The sequence below is a fragment of the Anastrepha ludens genome, chromosome 6 (genome assembly GCF_028408465.1).
Source record: "Anastrepha ludens isolate Willacy chromosome 6, idAnaLude1.1, whole genome shotgun sequence".
Lineage (NCBI taxonomy): Eukaryota > Metazoa > Arthropoda > Insecta > Diptera > Tephritidae > Anastrepha > Anastrepha ludens.
Window position 1 is genome coordinate 114,697,519 of NC_071502.1, and position 21,400 is coordinate 114,718,918.

A 21,400-nucleotide genomic window follows, 5' to 3' on the forward strand; every position below is an offset into this window, starting at 1 on the left:
GAGGGAAAGTTGCTGCAAGTTTTTACTGGATACAAGTAAAGTGAGAAAAACAGCTGATCGCAAAGTAAAAATAAACACGAATTCAAATTGTCAATTGAGTCAAAGTTCTAAATTTAAATAAAAATGAAAAATATAAGTAAATCACCACATATTATAAAACAAAGTCGCTTTTTCTGTCCCTATGTCCCCGTATACGCTTAAATCTTTAAAACTACGCAACGGATTTTGATGCGGTTTTTTTTAAAGATAGATTGATTGAAGAGGAAGGTTTATATCTATATAATGTGAAGAAATATATAAAGGGGGCGTGGCAATCGGTCAAAATGTGGCAAAAAAACATAATTTTTTTGTTTTCACGGCCATAAATCATAAACGAATCAACCAATTAAAATGAAACTTTCTTAGAGTTTAACTTTGAAATATTTACTTTCGTTCTGCATCAAAAAAAAAAATTGATATATTTGTTATTTAACCAAAATTGTTTAAACAAAAGCAGCTCTTTTTCCAAAAAAAACTGTTTGTGTGTTTGTTCGCTGTCAACCGAATGAAGCAACAGGCGTTAAGCGATAATCTCACCACACCTCATTAATGTTGAATTACATCGTATGGTGACGTATGTATGTATGTATTTACGAATCGCTCGCATTATTTCATTTCGGACGTATGTACATATGTATCTATGTATGTACTGAATTCCATGTAATTATATGCACATACAATTTTACAGCGAAATAAAACGCTATTTTCACGTTCTATATTAGTAAATCGCACATACAGTATGCAAAGTTCGTATTAGTACACCCTCTTACAAATAAAAATACCACGTATATTTTCAAATTTACTTTAAAGCAATTGATTTCAATCGTAGTGCGGTATTGTATAATTCATAAAAAAATAGAATAATAACAAAAACTCCGAAACATTTGCATAGAATTGAAAAAAATAGCTTTAGTAGCAGTGTAGCTATTTCTACTGCAGGCAAAATTCGTATTAGTACACTTAGTATGCGTTGAATTTGTAAACAATTTGTTGGTATTTACCTTTATTTTCGAAACGATTCAATGTTTAACCTTGGGCAGTTGCGTTTAGTAGCCATTTGTTCAAGTTCGCGGAGTTAGCTTGCAATGTCGCCAAAGTCAAACGAAACTAGGAGATTAATAATAAATATGAACAAAAACGGAAAGTCTTTACGCGAAATTGCGAGAACATTGCAGAAAAGTGTGTCTACAATACAAAACTTAGTCAAAATTTTTAGAGACAGTGGAAGGATTGACAAAAAGCTTCGAAATGTGAGCTTGGGCAGAGGCACAAGACTTATTTGAAACGCCTTATGAGAAAAGACCCCACCGTCAGTGGAGTTTCACTAGCTGCAGAACTAGAAAAATACTTTTCTATCAAAGTTACACCTCAAACAGTGCGCAATTATGTAAAAAAATTGGGATTTAGAAGCAGAACTGCGGTTAGAAAACCGTATGTAAGCTCAGTCAATAGAAGAAAGCGTGTTATATTCGCCAGGCAATATTTAAACAAAAATATGCGGTTTTGGAAAAGGGTAATTTTTTCAGACGAGTGTAAATTTAATATAAAAATGTCCGATGGACGCATAAAAATTTGGAGAGAATGTAATACTGGCTTTCAAAAACGAAATCTGCAGCCTTCTTTCAAGCACGGTGGTGGTTCTCTGATGGTATGGGGATGTTTCGGGGCAAACGGAGTAGGAAAGTTGCATTTTATTGATGGAATTATGACTGCGAGGCAATATATTGATATTTTAAAAAATAATCTACGCAAAGGTGCCAAAAAATTGGGTTGCAAAAAAAAATGTATATTCCAACAAGATAACGACCCTAAGCACACGGCGTTGGATACAAGGTTATGGATGCTTTATAACTGTCCAAATTATCTCAAAACACCACCACAAAGCCCGGATATTAATCCCATAGAAAATGTATGGTCGATTTTCAAAAAGCAGCTGGAACATCATCAAATAAGGAACCGAGAACATTTAAAAAAAGTCCTCAAATCAGAGTGGAAGAAGATTTCTCCAAATCTCACAAAAAAATTGGTGGAATCTATGCCGAAGAGATTGTCTGCTGTTCTAAGGCAACGAGGGTATCCTACAAAATATTAATTTTCTGAACTATTTTTTATTTACTCTTTAAATCATTAAAAATACATGTGTACTAATACGAATTTTGCTTCTGTGAAAAGTGTTCATTTTTTTCTTTCTTATTTTTTTTTTGCATTTCAATACACTTTGTGAGCGGTTTTTTTATTTGGCCTTATTTTAGTTAATTATCTTTAAAATAAAACGGTTTCAAGCATTTGTTTTAAAATTAATTTGAAAATATACGTGGTTTTTTTATTTATTAGGGGGTGTACTAATACGAATTTTGCATACTGTAATTAAAATACAGTTTTTGAATAGTTTTTATTGATTCGGAGCGCGTTTAGCTTGCTATCGATTCCATACAATAACATTTTTTGTCATTTACTTTTTACGACAACTAATAGCTTATTTTCGAAGCGATTTCAACAAATAGGTACAACATTAATCCTTATCCAATTAAATACCTTAAATACATTGTTGTTTTCATATAGATCTATGTATATGGCTCTTTACAGCATATAATTAAAAACAATATTTTTCAAGATATTACATCAGTAGTTAGTAATTGAGATCTACCGGAAAAATTGCGTTAGCTGTTGCGTCATCCGGCATTGCCGCTACTCCTTTGGAAGGAGGCCGAACCGCACACTCTACATTCAAGCTCCCGCTGAAAATCGCAACCGATGATGATAACAGCGTCTGTAGTGTTTCTGGACAGAGCAATACAGAAAAATTGATGCGTGACTGCTCATTAATAGTCTGGGACGAAGCTATCATGTCAAACAAGACGTCTGTGGAAGTATTGGATAGGACAATGCCCGATTTGAGCAACAAAAATTCACCTATGGGTGGATGTACAATTCTGTTCTCAGGAGATTTCCGTCAAATCCTACCAGTTGTGACTCGAGGAACACGTGCTGACGAAATAAATGCTTCGCTAAAAAGATCCCACCTTTGGTCGCATGTCAATAAATTAGATCTTAAAACTAATATGAGGGTTTCGTCATCTTCACGTGAGAACAGGCTATTTCCAGAGATCCTGCTAAAAGTTGGCAATGGAGAATTAACACAAAGTGAGGGAAGGATTAACCTAGAAAACCTTTGTGTTTTGATAGACAACATCCAAGAGTTAGTCAACAATGTCTATCCTGACATTGATAACATAAGTTATAAGACAATATCTTGGTTTAAAGAAAGAGCTATTCTGTCACCAACTAACGAACAAGTAGATAAAGTAAATAACTTGATTATTTCAAAGATTGATGCGCCGACGAAAATATACTACTCGGTCGATACTGTTCTCGATTTGGAAGAAGCTGTTCAATTTCCTACAGAATTTCTAAATTCTTTGAACCCGTCTGGACTCCCTCCTCACAAAATGGAGCTGAAAATAGGTTGTCCTGTTATTTTATTAAGGAACCTAAGTCCACCTAAACTTTGCAATGGCACGCGTTTGCTGGTAAAATCACTGAAAACTTTCATAATAGAGTGTACAATACTCACAGGATGTGGTACCGGAGAAGATGTATTGATTCCCCGAATCCCTCTGATACCATCGGATCTACCACTCCAATTTAAACGCTTACAATTTCCGGTAAAGACATCTTTTGCAATGACCATTAATAAATCTCAGGGTCAAACCTTCAACGTTGCAGGCTTAGATTTGAGTGTTGACTGTTTTTCACATGGCCAACTGTATGTCGCTCTTTCAAGAGTAACCTCTAGAGAAAACATGTTTGTATTGTCTAATGACAAGAAGGCTATGAACGTTGTATATAAAGACATTCTGTAATATAGTAATTGTTGTAAAAATAAAATAAATACATATGTAAAAATGCAAAAAGTTAATATGCAAAAATGTAGGGTATGAATTTAGATATCCCAAAGATAGCAGGGAATCTTCATGCTATAAAGAAAGGGGAATTGTTTTACTCCAAATTTAACGCGGGCGGGCCACGGGCAGTAATGAATAAGCCAAAACTACTGGATCGATTTTAATCATTTTTTCAGTGAGTGACTTAGGGTATATATTTTATACCCGTGCGAAGCAGGGCGGGTTGCTAGTATTATATATTTTAGATAAAATGTATGAAGTTTATGTGAAGTAGTTATGTATAATAAAAATCACCCAATAATATAGAGTACATACTATACATCTTTGAACTACAGCCTCCAGACACCGTTGTTGCAGCTTCCGAAATACAAATCGAAAGCATTGAAGGCATCTTTTTAATTTTTGTGATTTCTCACGCCAACAATTTAATTAGTGTACGTAAAACTTGTTAGCTGTACTTGTTACTGTACGCAAATTGTTACTGGTTTTGCTTTCATGTACTTTTTTTGACATTTTTCTCTATCAGAGCGAATTCTCATAAACTGAGTTAATGGCAAGTTACTGGATAATTTTTACATGAACAGACCTACTTATAATTATACTGTGGATGAATCGCAGAAATGCTCTGACTTATGCAGCCCCCATTCTGCTCCATGTAAAATTTCCTCTTAAAACTCAACAAAGCAGTTGGCAAAGCGTTGCTTGCCATCATCACAGGTCGCTGAGCAGAAGTTGCTTTCTGCAGAAGTTGTTCAGCTGGAGAAGGGGCGAAATAATTATTACGAGAAAGTAAAAGTATGGCGTAGCTTAGCGTTAAGTAGAAATTACGTCTATCGGATCATCACTGATTAAAATCGCACAGATTTTTCATATGCGAAGGTGTAGCTTGCGACCTAAGCTACTTAGTGCCAGTAATGATTCATCCACTCATTACTAATAATACTTGTTGCGACATTCAGAGGTAGTAAAAGTGGCTGTTTTTTATTTTTATTTTCCTCATAAGCAATTGAACTTATGAACAATAAACTTAGTATGTCGATTGAAATGGAAAATTCTTTCGACGCGAAGCATCTAGGCTGTGATCAAGTACCTCGTTTCGAAAAGTAGTACGCCGAAAGATAGGATTTGATGCGAAGAAATCGGTGCTACAAAATTCTGTGCCATCATCTATGATGTTAAAGAAGTAGTCTCGCTTTTTTCAACTTGGTCGAGAACACCAAATCTTTGATTTCTTTTCTCTTGGAATTGTTTGTGATGATGATGATCATCATCATCATTTCCTCTAAGTCTAGGGGAGCACAGGGCCAATGTGAAATATCTGAACCGAGTTAGATTTTTTTGCTAAATTCTTTTTGATAATTTTCCAGCATTCGCTGCCTTCGCCTTTTTTAGCTGTCCAGTCAAGTAGGGATTCCAGTTAAGTGCATGGTGACAGATTTCCCCTGAAGGTTTCCGTAAAGTATGCCCTATCCAATCCCATTTTCGAGGTTTTACGATTGTGGCGACTGTTTCAATGTTACAGCGTTGGTATAACGACGAGTTAGCCTTAGTGTTGGACCACCAAATTTTGAAAATGCGTCGCAGTCCTTTTAGAGGCTTGAAGCGTGCTTGTAAGGTTGTCTTTAACTATTTCACAAATGAAATTGAATTCAACCTTTTTAAAAGAAATTAGCTAAATTCGATTTTTGTTGTTCAAAAAACAGAAGAGTTGAAAGCAAAGGAAATGTAGATATACAATTTTACGCAAACTTTAATGACACTAAATGATCAACTTGGAAATAAAAATGTTTTTCGATACACCAGCAAAGTTAAGTTGAAGTCACCTTTTATTTGCTTGAACCTAGCACCAGGTGCATTGTAAAAATTATTATTATGCATTATTGCAATAATTATTTCAAATCACCTTTTTCCTAAAGCAATAAAACAGAGGTTTTTTTTGCCTTTATTTTTTGTTTTTCATACAACATATTTTAGCAATTCAAATACCGGCTGGTTTAGTTTAAATTGCTCCCATATAATACTTTCACCACACCCATTAACAGTTCAACTGCTTTAACACTAGTTTACAAACGATTGTAATACACCCGCAATTTTCATATGAGCGTGAAAATTTTAATAATTTCTTTTCTTTGTAGATGTTTTCGATTTTAAAATATTTTTATATTTTTATTAGCAAAGATCTCAATCTGTAAATCTCCACGGTGGTCAGGAAGTCTGAAAGCTTGCCTAATTACCAAATATGGTACCGAATTATCTTGTTTGAATATCTTTTTATTCATTTGCAAATATTTGAATTCAGTCAACGCATGAAACAATATTGAGCGCCCTGCCACTTCATTAAATAGAATTTACGATGAAAATTGCATATTATTTTTTTAGCTGTTGAGTAGTGTAATTAATTCTGGGGTTTCCCGAGCCACTTTTATATTTGTAAAATCAATGCGCGGATAGATGCACAGCTGTTTATGGATTTGTTTACATCCGCTTTTAGTATCTTTATTTTATTATTACTTTAATTTTTTTATACATTTTTTTTGCCGGGTGTTCGGAATTTAACGATAATTGCATTTGCTTTTTGAATAAATGCATATTGATTTTATGCTATTAGAAAAGTTTTGAAATAAAACATATTGATCGTGATAGTTCTACATTTCTAGTTTATTTTTGTTGCATACATTAAACTCGTGCTAATTGTAATGAGCCATTAAGCGAGGGAAAACGTTCTCATTAAAAAATAATGAGATTAGTCTAAGCAGGTTTTTTTGCTTTCATAATTTAACAATTTTTTATAATCGCTTAAACTAAGGGACATGTTCGGCAACATTAAGCACCAGCACTTTTGTTGCGTGCATTACCCCTTTGCGTTAGGGTTTGGTCTATGCAGCATAAGAGAAAGAGAGATAACTTCTTTGTTGCTGTTTTTTTGAAGTGGAGTTCTGTTAGCGGTGTAGTGAAAACAGTTCTCATGGGAAATTTCTTGTGATGCAACGGATATGCTTATTCCTCAGTTGGACTTCTCTCCACCCTCTATTTCTCCAATATTGAAAATGGATCGTCGCAACGGTAATGCCTGGAAAACATTTCTACGATTACTTGTGCTTCCTGTATATTAGAAGTGAATCGACATAACTCCGGTAAAATTATACATTGCAGGGCTACTGGTGGCAGAATTAGGTTTTAAAGTTCCTCCCCAACCACTTAGCGTATGAGCGCGAGGGAGGTCCGCGTTAGCTTCATTACCCGTGCCTGAGAAACCGTGGCGATACTGCCTGATTTCTTTCTGATAAGTTTCAAACCAGGTAACGTCATTCTTATGAACTTAAAAAACTGCTCGATTCTTATTTATTTTCTGAAAGAGATGTTTTTGTAAAAAATCGTGCATTTTTTTCTGCTTCAATTGTTTTTCTGTTGAATGTGTACTCAGGTCGATTTGCTGCTTATATTGTTGTATTTTTACGCAAATATACACGGACCTGAAATACTTTTTATGAAAATAACCACAGCACATAAGGGTCCATCCCTTTTTGTGTTAAGCGCTCCTCACAGGTTGGTCATGGGTTCTCACGTTGCTCAGTGGTCGCCGAGTGGTCGTCGAAGCCTCAAGAGCGATAAAAAATTCAAGTAAATATTTATTGGATAGCATTTAAAAAAGATTTATTCAACCTTCTATGCAACTTTGAAGCTTAAAATCGTTAAACTCATTCTCTTCTGCCTTATTTTGTTCTATCCCAGGAATTTTCAATTTTCAATTCTTCGAATGCGAATTGATTTGCATGAAAACTTAACGATTTCGACACCCACTGAATCTTTGGTATACATTAACATATTTTTTATATGTGTGTATGTATTGCACATATCTACATTGAGGTGCTTCAGCCTACAAATAAAACAAAACAACAGCACTGACTTTCTGACTGGTACCAAAATATAGTTTTTGATGCAATACAGGGTTATGCGTGAGCTGAATACTGTTTAAAAAAGCTCTAGATATCGAATTTTTAAGGATAATAATTTTTATATTTTATTGTTTTTTTTTAGTAAAATATCCGAGATGCTGGAAAATATTTAGCTTATGAGTTTTGTATCAGAGTTGTTAATGACATTTTCTGGCGTTTTTTTAATAATAAATAATTAAAATACCAAATTCTAATATCCAGTGAAGAAAACAACAACACTTTTTCACGAGGCGCCCTAAAATCCATACGCGCGCACATAAAATCTAAATATCGTGGATGACTTGGAAAATAAATTCCAATTTGCTTACAAGATTGAATTGACAGATTACCAGGTTTGGCCATACGTGATAGTGAAAAACAAAATTGTGCGAGTAACTTCGGCTGCCAAGTCACCGGCTACTCGGCAGCAGGAGTCTGCCCGCTCATTTCACACATATTTACACACTCGTCCAATCAATCGTTGTTCAGATTTCGTTTTCGTATATTACCAATAAAATCTCAGTTTTTCGTAAACAAACTGTTCAAGATCAAGATTACATCAGCCAATCAGCTGATTCTTTCAAATTCGCTGAAAGCCAGTTAACGGTTTGATCAAGGCCACACCTCGAACATCTTTCCACCATGGGAATAATATGTATATTATTTTTATTCAGTAAATTGTTTTTGTTTTCAATATTTCTAAATTTTTTTTAAAGGGCAATGCTATTTAAACTGAGAATGCTCTCGCGCAGCGATAACCTCTGACATTTTTCATTTCTCCCCTTTGGGGGAAAGTATGTATGTATAAGTAAATTTTCTCAATGCGATAAAGCTTGAGTGTAGTTTGTGAAAATAAAAAACAAAAACATTGATTAGAAAAATGTAATATTTTTTTCAACAATAAATACATATTATATTAAATGTATACCCCTAGTCAGTGTTTCAAGCTGCAGTTCATTCAACTATGCTATGAAAGGGGGGTTACAACAAAAGTTCGCTAAGTAGGTGACAGTGAATCAATTTTTGACAACTCAGAAAATGTTAGAGTATTGTAATTTTTCGATTTTAAGATATATGGAGAGCGAGCACGGTAGATTGTCTCACAATTAAACGTGACTCTGAGGAACTCCAAAAGAGCGAGCACCGCAGGTCCACTCACAATTAAACGTGACACTGGGGAAATCCAAAATTAAGAAATGCTATCGAGAGACAATTTTTGCAGTTACTAATGAGCACAAATAGTACCTATTTACTTAGCACCTATATAAGGATATTAAGCTAGTTTTTTGTTATCGCGAATGAAAATGAAAAATGATTTTCAACTTAGGCGCTTATTTTTTGTGAATAAAAATTTTATAATATCATGTGTTATCCTATAATAGTGGAATTTTGCCACAAACTTGCGTATATCATATTGAATCATATCCAAACTGGGCATTTAAGGAGGCTGCTTGCTTTTGAAACTTATTTCCATTAATTGAAAAAACTTCTAAATCAATGGAAATTTTGGTGTTCAAATCACTACGCACTTTTCTTAAATATATTCCTTTCAAATAAGACTTTAAGTGAATCTTCACCTTAGCTAACAGCAGTGACTGCCTGCAATTGGCTATTAATTAGTTGGCAGTTGCTGTATTTTTATCCCATAATTGATTTATGTATGTAGTAAAACCTTATGAATGATAATTGCATTTATGGGTGTACTAATTGTGTCTCATATGATTACTCAGTTCTTTAGCAGTCAATGACAATAGTTATTTATATATTACTTACATATACATATTTTTTTTGTGCCTTTTTTTTTTTTGCTTATAAACTTGTGTGGTTTCTCTGGGGGAACAACGTCGGAAACTTTTCACCGCAATAAGAATGCGACAATTGGAAATGTCTTAGTAATTTGATTACATGAAATACTCTTGCTGATTTTCGTGCTTAATTATCGAGTTTAGTAATTCCGGTATTTTAAAAATAAACATCATAAATACATTTGTACATATAATAAATCCGAACACGTGTTTGCGGTTTGACAGCTTCCGCATAATTTTTTTTTTTTATATTTACAAAATATATTTTATTTTTATATCTATTGGGGATGTGAATCAATTCTTGCTGTTTCCCTGCTATTGTGGACGCTGTACAAAAATAACCTTCATCAGTCCGACTTCAGTTTCCCAACTTACAGTATTTTTGCGCAGAACTCCTTTTTCTATATGTGCTTATAGGACCTTAAGTTGATTTGGAGTGAAAATAAATGCCGCCAATTTTCTTTCTTTTTTATGATAGGTTTCCCTTTGCAAAAAGAGAAATTAATGTAATGCAATGTTTTTTGGAAACTAAAACCTGTACGCTATCCCTTTACACTGGATGGTAATCAGTGAGACTTCCACAATTGTACTGTACACTTTTTCCAAACAAATTTTTGTACGTCCCGTGCCTATATTAAATTGTAAATACAATTAATGGGCATTAATGTGGAAAAGTAAAGCAGTGTGATGTGCAAGAAAAACGTTGATGATGTCTACACATATATAGTTGACCGCCACCATATATGTATATCTAGGTATTCTTCATTTATAAAAAAATTACTCACAGAATATTTGAACTGTTTGTTTCTTATATAATATTTTAATTTATTTTTTTTTATCTTGTTTTTTAATTTTATTATATTAAATTTTTTAAATGTATTTTATTTTATTTTACTTTATTTAAGTTATTTTTTTTTTTTATATTTATTTAATTTAATTTTATTTTATTTCACTTTATTTTATTTTATTTTATTTTATTTTATTTTATTTTATTTTATTTTATTTCATTTTATTTTATTTTACAATATTTTATTTTATTTCATTTTATTTCATTTCATTTGAGCTTAATCCATCTCGGCTATTGCCGGAGATTACACATCCCGGATAAAATTTTCAAGGGATTGTGCTCTGGTGGAGCGTAGTCCAAGTTCTACGCCCATGCGATTACTATTGCTTAAATATTTAAAATTCTACGAACTATTGCACATGTGTCCAGTATGGTCGACTTCTGCATGTCTTCTAAGAGGTGTTGGCAGTCATACTTCTCCAAGTTTTTTATTAAATGCTTAGGCACTAATCCAGTGGACGATATAATTATTGGTACATCCGCTTCAGTTCTATGGCCAAAGCTGCATACTTCGATACTTTGGTGGAGTATGTGCTTTGGATGTTGCGATTAAGGGGCACCGCTATATCGATTACTTCGATTGTTTTATTTATCTTGTCGAACAAGATGATGTCAGGTTTGTTGGCAGCAGCGGTTTTATCTGTGGAACTAAATCTGTCCCAGTACAGTTTAAAATTTGCATTTTCCAATATTGCCTTTGGTTCATATTTAAAATACAAGACTTCTGCTTGTAAGCGACCGTGTTTTATCGCAAGTTGTTGGTGGAGGATCTTTGCTATATTGTTATATCTCATGACATATTCACGAGGGGCAAGTACGCTACATCCAGCAATTATATGGTCGATTGTTTCACCGTAAATGCCGCACCTTCGGCACCTATCTTCTATTGCCTCGCCATGTATCGACCTTCGGAAATTCCTTGTTGGGATAACTCGGTCTTGGATAGCGATTGCTAAACCTTCTGTTTCAGAAAATAGCTTCCCTCTTTTCAATCATAAATTGGATGATTATTTTATTTTATTTTATTTGATTTTATTTTATTTATTTATTTTTTTTATTGCATCCCAATAAAGGAGTGATTTACATTAATTGGCGACAGCTTTGCTGCAAGCCAATAATTTATGACAGGTACAAAGATTACAATTAAATTAATATCTAGAAATATTATATAAAATATTTAACAATTTTACAAACAAGAAAAACGTTTACTGTAAAAAGTTTCGGACTATATGAGAAGAATTGAGTAAAGCTGCTTTCTGCATGTCGAAAATTAAATATTCTGGGAGTTGAAGAGTTTTCATGTTGTCAGCTAAGTTTTTATGCACTAATCCGTGGGCTGAGATGATAATTGGTAGTAAGTGCACCTTCCTTAGCTTCCACTGGCGTTTGACATCAATGCCTAAGTCAGAATATTTGGATATTTTTTCTGCATATGTTTTTTGAATGTTTCTGTTTAGAGGAACAGCAATATCAACTATATAACCAGTCGCTTGGGATTTATCAATAAGGAAAATATCTGGCCTATTGTGGTCTCTTGTGGCATTTGTTAAAGTTGTTCGGTCATAATATAGAAGGTAGTTGGAGTCTTCTTGAACAGGTTCTGGGGTGTATCTGAAGTACGGTATTTTTCTTGGACTGAAGTTGTACATCTGCGTCAGTTTTATATGGATTATTTTCGCGATGTCATTATGTCGCTTCAGGTACATAGAGTTTGCCCGTGTGGTGCATCCTGCTAGCACGACTATTGCATCTGCTTGCAGCGACATTTCGATCTCGTATTACGTATTTAATGTAATTTTTCGTTGGAATCACACCATCTTGTATGGTGAAAATGGTACCCTCCGCTTCGGCAAATATCGACCTGTTGGTAAGCCATAAGTGCGACAATTTTTGGTCGACATGTGGGCTTAGCAAGTCTTTTCGATATTCGCCGTGGACAGCCATTTCAGACCATCTTTGGATTTTTTCATCTATTGTGGTTGCGTTCCTGATTTCGTAGGATTGATTCATCCGAAGTGGGGTATAATTATCATCCGCAGCACTTGCAACCTTGTGCAGATCGGATTGGGAGCACTTATGTTGGAAGTATGCTCTTATGTTTAAGGGGGTGGTAGGGTTTAGCGCTAAAAAAAAAACACTTTTTTTTTTAATTTTTTACAGAAATATGGCTTAAGATACTTTAATAAAATCAGTTGCATGTTATTGTACATCTTTTCAATAAGTTTTTAAAATTAATAATAAAATATTGACAAATAAGCCCATGACAGAGTTTTTTTGGAGATATGTTTTTCGAGAGGTGCTCTGCGGTGCCAATCGGCATTCGTCGTAGAATCATCTGAAACTAAAAAAGTCGAATTTTTCAGTTAAAGTATGACGTAATGCTCCCCCCCACATTAAGATAAGTTTGTCATGCAGTGCTCCAACATCAATCTGTCCCCTGCCGCCCGTTTTCTAGGTAGCATCATTCGAACGACAGAGCTTTTTGGATGACGTGACTTGTATTTAGTCATAATTGTACGTATTATTCGTTGTAGATTTTCTATTGCAGTAGATGATCATTTTACAATTCCGAAGCTATACGATACCACCGGGACGACAAATGAATTAATAGCGTGGATTTGGTTTTTCCCATTAAGTTGGGTTTTACAGACAGCGTGAAGGCGCCTTTTAAATTCTGCTATCAGATTTTTCCTCATTTGCATCGTATTTATGCTGCTGCTTTGCATAACTCCAAGGTACTTGTATACCTCTCCAGGCGCCATTTCTGTCATGTCGAGTCCGCTACTTTCTGCAGTTACATGTCGAGAAACCACTTTACCTTTAACTATTGTGATCTTTCGGCATTTATCAAGTCCAAAAGGCATTTTAATGTCATTGGAGGAGGATTCGACACATCTCAAAAGCTTATCTAGATACTTGGAATTGCTGGCGTAGAGTTTCAAATCATCTACGTCAAAAAGATGGCTCAGTCGGAATCTTCCAGACTGTCCGTGTTTTAATATTATACAAACCCATGTCCCGTCTCATTCAGGATGTGACTTAAGGGGTTCATGCTGAGAACAAACCAGAGCGGTATCACCGAGTCACCTTGAAAGATGCCATTTCGAATGTTTATTTCGGTTGTGTATTGAGAGCTTTCAGGGCCAGGTATTTTTATTCTTGTCCTCCAGCGTTGCATAACTTTTTCTAGAAAGACTATGATATTGGGATTGAAGTTGTAAATACGAAGTACTTCAATAAGCCAGGAGTGTGGAACCGAATGAATGCTTTCATCCAGTCGATATAAGCTGCATAGAGGTTTCTGTTCGTCTGTTTACATTGCCCATATTTTATTTTATTTTATTTTATTTTATTTTATTTATTTTATTTTATTTTATTTTATTTTATTTTATTTTATTTTATTTTATTTTATTTTATTTTATTTTATTTTATTTTATTTTATTTTATTATTTTCCCACATTTCCAATTATTTCTCCCCATATGCCTTTTTAGTTTATTTTATTTATTTGTTTTTGTTTTTACTCCATTCAGAGTGTTATTGAATTGCACCATTGGCCTTCCGTTGCCAGTCACGAGCTTGCCAGTCCCATGTGCAGCCATATTAGATTTCTTAAGTGTATTTTCCTTTTGTGTACTTTTTTTTCTCTCTAAAGTGTTAACGTTCTTTTTGGAAGTGAAAGTGATTTAAGTGTTTCCTTTGCTATTGTTCGCTTCACTCGAGTTGAATTGAGCTCCGTTGGGTTGCTGAGAAGCTGCATATGTGTGTATGTATGCATATTTAGTTAGCAAAATTGATTGATTTTTAATGTATTCAATTGCTTGATGGCTGTGTGTGTTTACTATTGTTGCTTTTGATCCATTACTATTTGCTACCTGACAGCTCTTATAATATTTCACAACACAATTGCACAATAGAGTAAACAAAGAAAAATAGTAAAGAAATTTAGAGAAGTAGAATTAAGAAAAACCTTAAGATAAAGAACTTAAAAAACCAATGGTAGTCACTCAGATACATTAAATGTAAGTATGTACATATGCTCCATGAGAAAAAAAAGTAAGAAAAGTATAACCTTGAAGAAAAATGGCAAAGTAAATGTATGCAAGGCAAATGGCGTGGTCACTAAACAAAATGGTAGACGCCGTTAGTGGGTGGTTAAATGTTAATTGCATAACATAACACAAGCGAATTTTCTGCATCATCAAAATATTTAAGAACAATAACAACAGAGTCGACCAAATATGTGGCATAACAGCCATTTTACATAGAAACACGTAAATTTGCTAAATCAAACACTCTGTTTCCATACCAATACATTAATGTTGGCTGAGTACATGATGCTGCTAAATAGCAAGAACAAAGCTAGCATTTTATTTACACCTACGACACTCTTGCATACGAAAGCAACAGCAGAATTCTGCACGCTATAACAGGTACTCGCGCCCATCCTCTGCTTTAAGATCGTAACAGTGGCGTCAAGCAATACTTACTGCTGCCTGTTTATTTAACAGCCGACTTGTTGCTGCCTCATGCCACCCAACGCGCTGTTAACAGTACTCGTCGATACCAATAATACATATGCGCTGGCCTGCACATCTACACCATATAGCAAACGCACTATTCTCTTTAATATGATTTCTCTTTCGTTTTCACCAAAGCTTTGTTGAAAATTGTAAGCTTTGCTTGAATAGTATACGTGTACCTCAACACAAAAATTGTTTCCAAAAAGTTTGTTTTTTCAATATTTTTGATTTCAATGAGCGGCGCCGTACCATCACAGCCAGAGAAATCTCAGCTGAAAATTTAGTGTTTGACGGTATTTTAAAACGTAAAGGTGTCTAAATTGCGCTCTCGCAGCCGACAAATCATACCGTCAAATTGAAAATAAAATAACAGTTATAAAGCTGCACCACAACAGCTAGTGAATGATTCGACGAGTAGTGTGTTGTGTATGCGTAGAAATCTCAAACTGATTCCGATTGTGAGATTACAAAAAAGAAAAAAAACATACATATATATCTTGAAATTGCAATATTTGTATAAAAGGCAGCCACAACGGTTGGCACGCAGATAATTTCATTTTAATATTCATTGCAAACACACACGTAAACCGCACATAGCTCACGCGCTAATCGACGACTATACTTATGTATATACCTGCATACACAAAATAATAGCGACAGTGTTAAATAAATATTAGTTCTTACAACAAACAAATAATAATTTTAAATACATATTATACAAAGTGTACTTTCATTTATTTGTTGTTGCTTTTAGTGTATTTAGTCAAAATTGCTTTTACAAAAAAAAAAAATAAATATAATATATACAACAACTGAATAACAAAAAGTGCATTTAAGCAAGAGAAAAGTACAAATTATTAAACATAGAATTTGTAACACTACAACAAAGTGCTAAAACAACAAACAAGCAAATCATCTTCTAACTAAATACCAACCACCAACTAGTCGTTTTAAAGAGTGCATTGAATTCAACAATAAACTGACGTCGAACATGAATTTCACACGCCAGCTATCGGAAATGAGCGCCAGTGAACTTAATGACGCCATTGACGACACCAATTTCCCACAGGCGCATATCCTGTCACGTGGCCGCAACAACAGCGTCTGCTCGACAAGCTCCGCTTCGGGCATAATACCGCTTATGGATCGTGCCCTCTCGCAGACAGATGAAGTGGTTGGTACTACCACGGCCAACAGCATTGGCACTTCTGCTACCACACCAGGTGGCGTCAATACGAATGTTGGTGGTGGTGGTCCCACTAATGCGCTAGTCAACGATGCAGTGATTACGACACCACCTGTCGCCTTTACACGCCCGAAATTGATGTTGAAAACAAATGGCATCATACCCGAGCATGAGGCGGACGCACCAATGACCCCAAAAACTCCGCGTACATCGACGACACCAGGTGGGTAGGCTGCTACAGCAAAGCAAAGTGTAGTGTGGACAAAAGGGTGGATGCTGTGTTGTGTTAAATACGAGCATGTCGCATTTCTTGTGTTGACAGTGCCCTTGGGTAAAAACAATGCAACGTCACGGGTGTTGAATTTTGTAAAATTGGCAAATAGCAAACCTGTAAATTTACTGTATTGGTTGAGATAAACACACACAACAAAGTGAAAATATAGCTAAGGTGACGAAGAGAAGAGTGACATTAGATGATTTTTTTGCGTTCGTCGTATCAACAAAATTCAATTGTAAAAGTATTTAGAACTAGCAAATTATCAGAGGTAAACACGCCTACCTTTACTACGAAAAAGCTGTTCAACTTCTACATTTCATCTTTCTTTCATTAGACTATGTAGGCAAACTCTAGGCCGGTTACAATGTGACTCTGATTTCGGCAATTAAAAATTGTCAATTACACTTTGTCACTTTACTTCTTTGCTAGAATCTTGAAAGGAGAAAGGAAGTTTTAAAATCTACTGTTTGCTCAAAGCTAAATTAAGAGAGGCTACTTTTTGTTTCCTCGAAACTCCTGTGTTAGCACAAATCTTTTATTGCTACTTCCCAAGGCGAATCTATTAAAGGTGATAGCAGATGATTTGTTTTTTTTTGCTGTGGGCATTCGGATGCCAGCGCAAAATGAAATCAGGAAAAGCCATTCCATTCGCTCTGTCGTCGTATGCTTCTAACTTCAAATGAATGTCGGCAATTCAACGTATCCTTTTTTCCTTTTCCTTTTCTATTTTTTTTGTTTTGTCTTGCTGGGTTGCTAGCTCTAGAAATTTTGACTAAAAGTGGAGGAAAAGTAAAATTTGTAGAAAAAACATTTCATTTTCAAAATGGACTGCTTACGAGCAACAACGCGCTCAAGAGTTTTCATCGGTATGTTCAGGACTATGATAGTAAGACATGGAATACATACCGTTTAAGTCAGAACATGATAAAGTATTTGACGCAATCCGAGAACGAGATGGAGAATTTACAAAGCTTTATTTGTTATGATGTGGTGATTTAAACGGAACTCATGTTTTGCAAAGAGCTAGCGTTTGCTAAAGAGTTACAGCAGGGAGAATTATTGAATAGTCCCGACGCAATCGATTACATTGCAGACCTCATTATAAAAAAGTTGGCAGAACTTGTTTCCAATGAGCCCACCTTCCTATGGATGGATAAAGTGTCCAGAGGAGGCTTAGAAAAGCACAGTACTAGTATGAAAGAGCTTCTCATAAAAAACCCACTTCTACCGGAATCGGTTTAAAACTGTAGGGCCTTCCAATTGTGGAACGCGCGCTATAAATAGGAGGAGGATCTCGGCGAAACACCCAACAGAATTGTACGTGCCAATTATTTATTTATTTTTAACAAAATAGTTTCATATTGGCGAAACTTCGCGATTGGTTTTAAATTTAAAAATTAATTCACAAAATAAAATCTTGGATTATGAGAAATAATTTCTTGTTTTAATATTAGACTTGGCAATGTCTGCTAATCACTTCTATCTATACCATTATTTACATTCAAATATTAATTAAAATTTATTTTTTAAGCCGTTCGCAGTTTGTTTCCATTTAAGTAACAAAATACTATTTTGCTACCATTTTTACCAAAAATGATTTAATTTTTTCCTTTTTATGCACGTTCTTAAATACAACCTTTTGTAAGGGAGTGTCAAAAATCGAATGTCACTAGAGAGCAAACCTTTAATAATTGAATCATGGTACACTTCTAAAAATCTTTCCATCATGCCTATTACCTATCCATTACCCCTTCTATCTCGCGTACTTTCGCTCGAATCAATTTTAGCGCCAACAACATGGGCATATCAAACTCTTCTCACTCTTCTCACTTTTTTAGAGCAGTGCTTGTTGTTGTTCTTACAGATATTTCCTGTCAAATATTTTCCGATCTATTCTAGCATGTAAAAGTTGGTGGTTTGAAGTTATGTCAGCAATAAATTTGGAAATACCTCCTTAAATTCGCAATAGAAGCAGGAAGAAACACATAACTAATAAACGCAACCAAGTCAACCAGTTCAATCTAACCGAACCTAACATGTAAAAGGTGAGAAGTAGGAATTTCAAGCGACATTTATTGGCATTAGTCAGTCTCCGTTGTGAAGAATTCAGCATTTAAAGAAATAATTTGGTTACTATTTTACTTTGCAAGCTGGGTTGGAACTCCCCTGTGTTGAAGATACCATCACAAACTTTCTTAGATTATTATCAACATTCGTTCTACAACTCCTCCGGCTTTAGAAATCTACTTGAGCTAACCTGATTAATGCTAAGAGAGCATCGCTAGTTCTTGAAATTTTGACCCAACGCCTGGTTGTACGTACCTATTTCATTATTCTGTATGTCGCAACATGAAAAAATGAAAATCTTATTACGTGTAAGGTTTTTCATGCCTGAATAGTTGAAACTATTGTAGCCATGTTATGATTTTATATAATACACAATTCATTAAAATTAGCTAGGTGATGATCTCTCGAGATTTGACGCATGAAACAATTGCAAGTTTGTACCGATTTCCGTTTACTAATCCTCTAAAGAATTCCACTTTTTTACTATCTCTCTTTTTGTTTTTTTCATTTTATTTTATTACGTCTATAATTGTGAATAGAGTGATCGAATTGCAGGCCTTATCTTCACTATTTTCTTTACTTTTTTAGAGTAGGTTCGTTTGATTCCGCTTATCATCTGAGTCGAGATTAAATATTTATTTACTATTATACTTTCTTGCATTATTCAATTAAATTTTTTAAAAAATATTTAATAAATAATTAAATTATTAAAAAAATTTAAAATTGTTAACAGCTAATTTTTATTAAAAAGAAATAAAATTTAGCTCATGCATACTATATGTGTAATAATTTTCACTTGCTGTAAGGGAAAAAGTTTTCATTTGTGTAAAACTTAAGTGAAAATTTACCATATTCCAGTATCTTCTCACCAAATGGTACGCGAAAGGGGAATTCGTTCAAAATGGTGGCACCAGAGCATTGGATTTTTTTTACTTTTATCTACCGATTTGGCATTTCTAGTCACCTGCTTCTTTGTTGTTCCTTTGTTTATTTGTTAACATTCAGATTGAAATCTGGACATTCAAAGTACCATATTGCAAAAACAAAATACATGTAAATGCTGTTGTTGCTCTAGTTTCACTATCTTGTCCAGATTCATCCTGCATCCGTGCCACATCGACACCTATAGATTCTGTTAAAAAACTCTGTTAACATACATACCTATAAATGTCAGGTGGAAAGCGCGAATTTCACTGTTAAAACGTACCGACTTTCTTGGTTTAACTATCTTAACTTTAGCTGTCATTCCAAGTGTGATTTGTTTGATGTTATATTTAACATTGAATATTAAGGCGCTCACATGAGAAAACGGGACTAAGTCAAAACAGAAATTTGACAGATGACAGAAGACAAATTTACAGGTAGGTGGAAGGGGTAGATGTGCAAAAAATGTTTATTATCAAAAAATGAAATTTGGCTCTGCTTTTTTCTCTAAAATTTTCAAATAAATTTTGTTGGCAAAAAATATTTATAATTTAAATTACTTTCTATTTATCACAGATACACCATGTCCTGGTGATTTATGCATTGATATTCCATGTTTAATCTGTGAATGTGCAATAAATCTATGCATCATAACGGGATGTTGTTTTTAAAAGTGAAATTTTTAATGGCTAAGTGGTAAATAATTAATTTTTATTTATAATTTTAAATACTTAAAAGTAGTAATCCAAGGCTTAAATAAAATCTCTCTTAATTGCGAGGGTGAGCTAAAAACTTGCAAGTATTGGTTTCAAAGATCATTCAAATTTCCAGCCAACAATTGCCTTAATTTTGAGCACAATTACAAATACAAACGGTTTTCTGAAAAATAACTGCATATATGTATTGCCAGCCTTAAGTGATCGTTTCTGCTTTAACTCTGCAAAGAAGCGGTCGATTAGCTCTGAATAGTATTTGCCGAAGCTCATTTCGAAGCTACTTTTTTGGTAGCGGGTCTATTTATGTCCCCTTTTCACAGAAGAAGTCCACAACTTTAACTGTTTTTAGTTCGATGTTGTGCATCACCGAGTTAACTATATGAAAGCCGTTCGTTTAACCTAACCAAATCTAAATAAAGTTTGATGACTTCTTTGACTTCCTTTGTAGGCCCTGCGACCGAATGAAATTGAATAGAAATTTCCTATATTTCGTTGCTGATGTCGACGCTACATATTCTTCGTTATAAAATAGAAAATTTTGGCGATAATGCAAGAGCTGTTGGATTAGCAGGGAATAAATCTGAATTTGATTCAATTATTTAACAACTTGTGCTTAATAAATATAAATAAAGTAACTTACGCGTAGGTCATGCAAGGTGTACAAATGCCCTTATAGTCCATTGAAGCATATCTGGTAATGTAAAAGCTCTGAAACTACTAGGGCACATCAAATCGAGCAAAAGTGGTTCTTAAAAATGGCTAGTGAGTGGTAATAACATAAGAAAAATATTTGGTTTACACTCCCCTAAAGGATACCCACTAAAGCGGACAGCTCCCATATACAGACTCTTTTTTCAGCACCAAATAAATCTTTAAGGACTTAAAAAAAGTTTTGTCTTTGGTGGACGACACTCCCATAACAGGATACGCACATTTTTCCCCACACTAAACTCCTTTTTTTGTTCCGCCAAAATTTTTCAGGATTCAAGAAAATTTGGTCTCTTGGATGAACCATAACAGGACACGCACACTTTTTCCCCACACCGAAGGCATTTTTCCTCCCTCATAAACGGACAGCTTACGCCACTATATTTATGCAGAAAAACTTTTATAAAGGGGAATCCCCTAAATACAAATAGCTGTTGTCAAAATATGGTAAAATAGAAACGTATATATCT

At 34.4% G+C, this 21,400-nt stretch overlaps 1 protein-coding gene across 3 annotated transcripts in view; it reads left to right on the top strand.

The window, feature by feature from the left end:
- LOC128868822 (GTP cyclohydrolase 1) overlaps positions 1-21,400 on the top strand; it is a 75,436-nt gene that overhangs the window by 13,390 nt on the left and 40,646 nt on the right. The window contains exons 1-2 of one of the 3 annotated variants that reach the window (XM_054111356.1): positions 15,338-15,678; positions 15,807-16,461. The exons of 1 other annotated variant lie outside the window; for it this stretch is intronic. In XM_054111356.1, the coding sequence (XP_053967331.1) occupies positions 16,044-16,461 (418 nt within the window). In that variant the 5' untranslated portion in view covers positions 15,338-15,678; positions 15,807-16,043. Of the gene's footprint in view, positions 1-15,337; positions 16,462-21,400 lie in introns of those variants that run through there. One more of the 3 variants, XM_054111355.1, reaches the window with a different exon arrangement.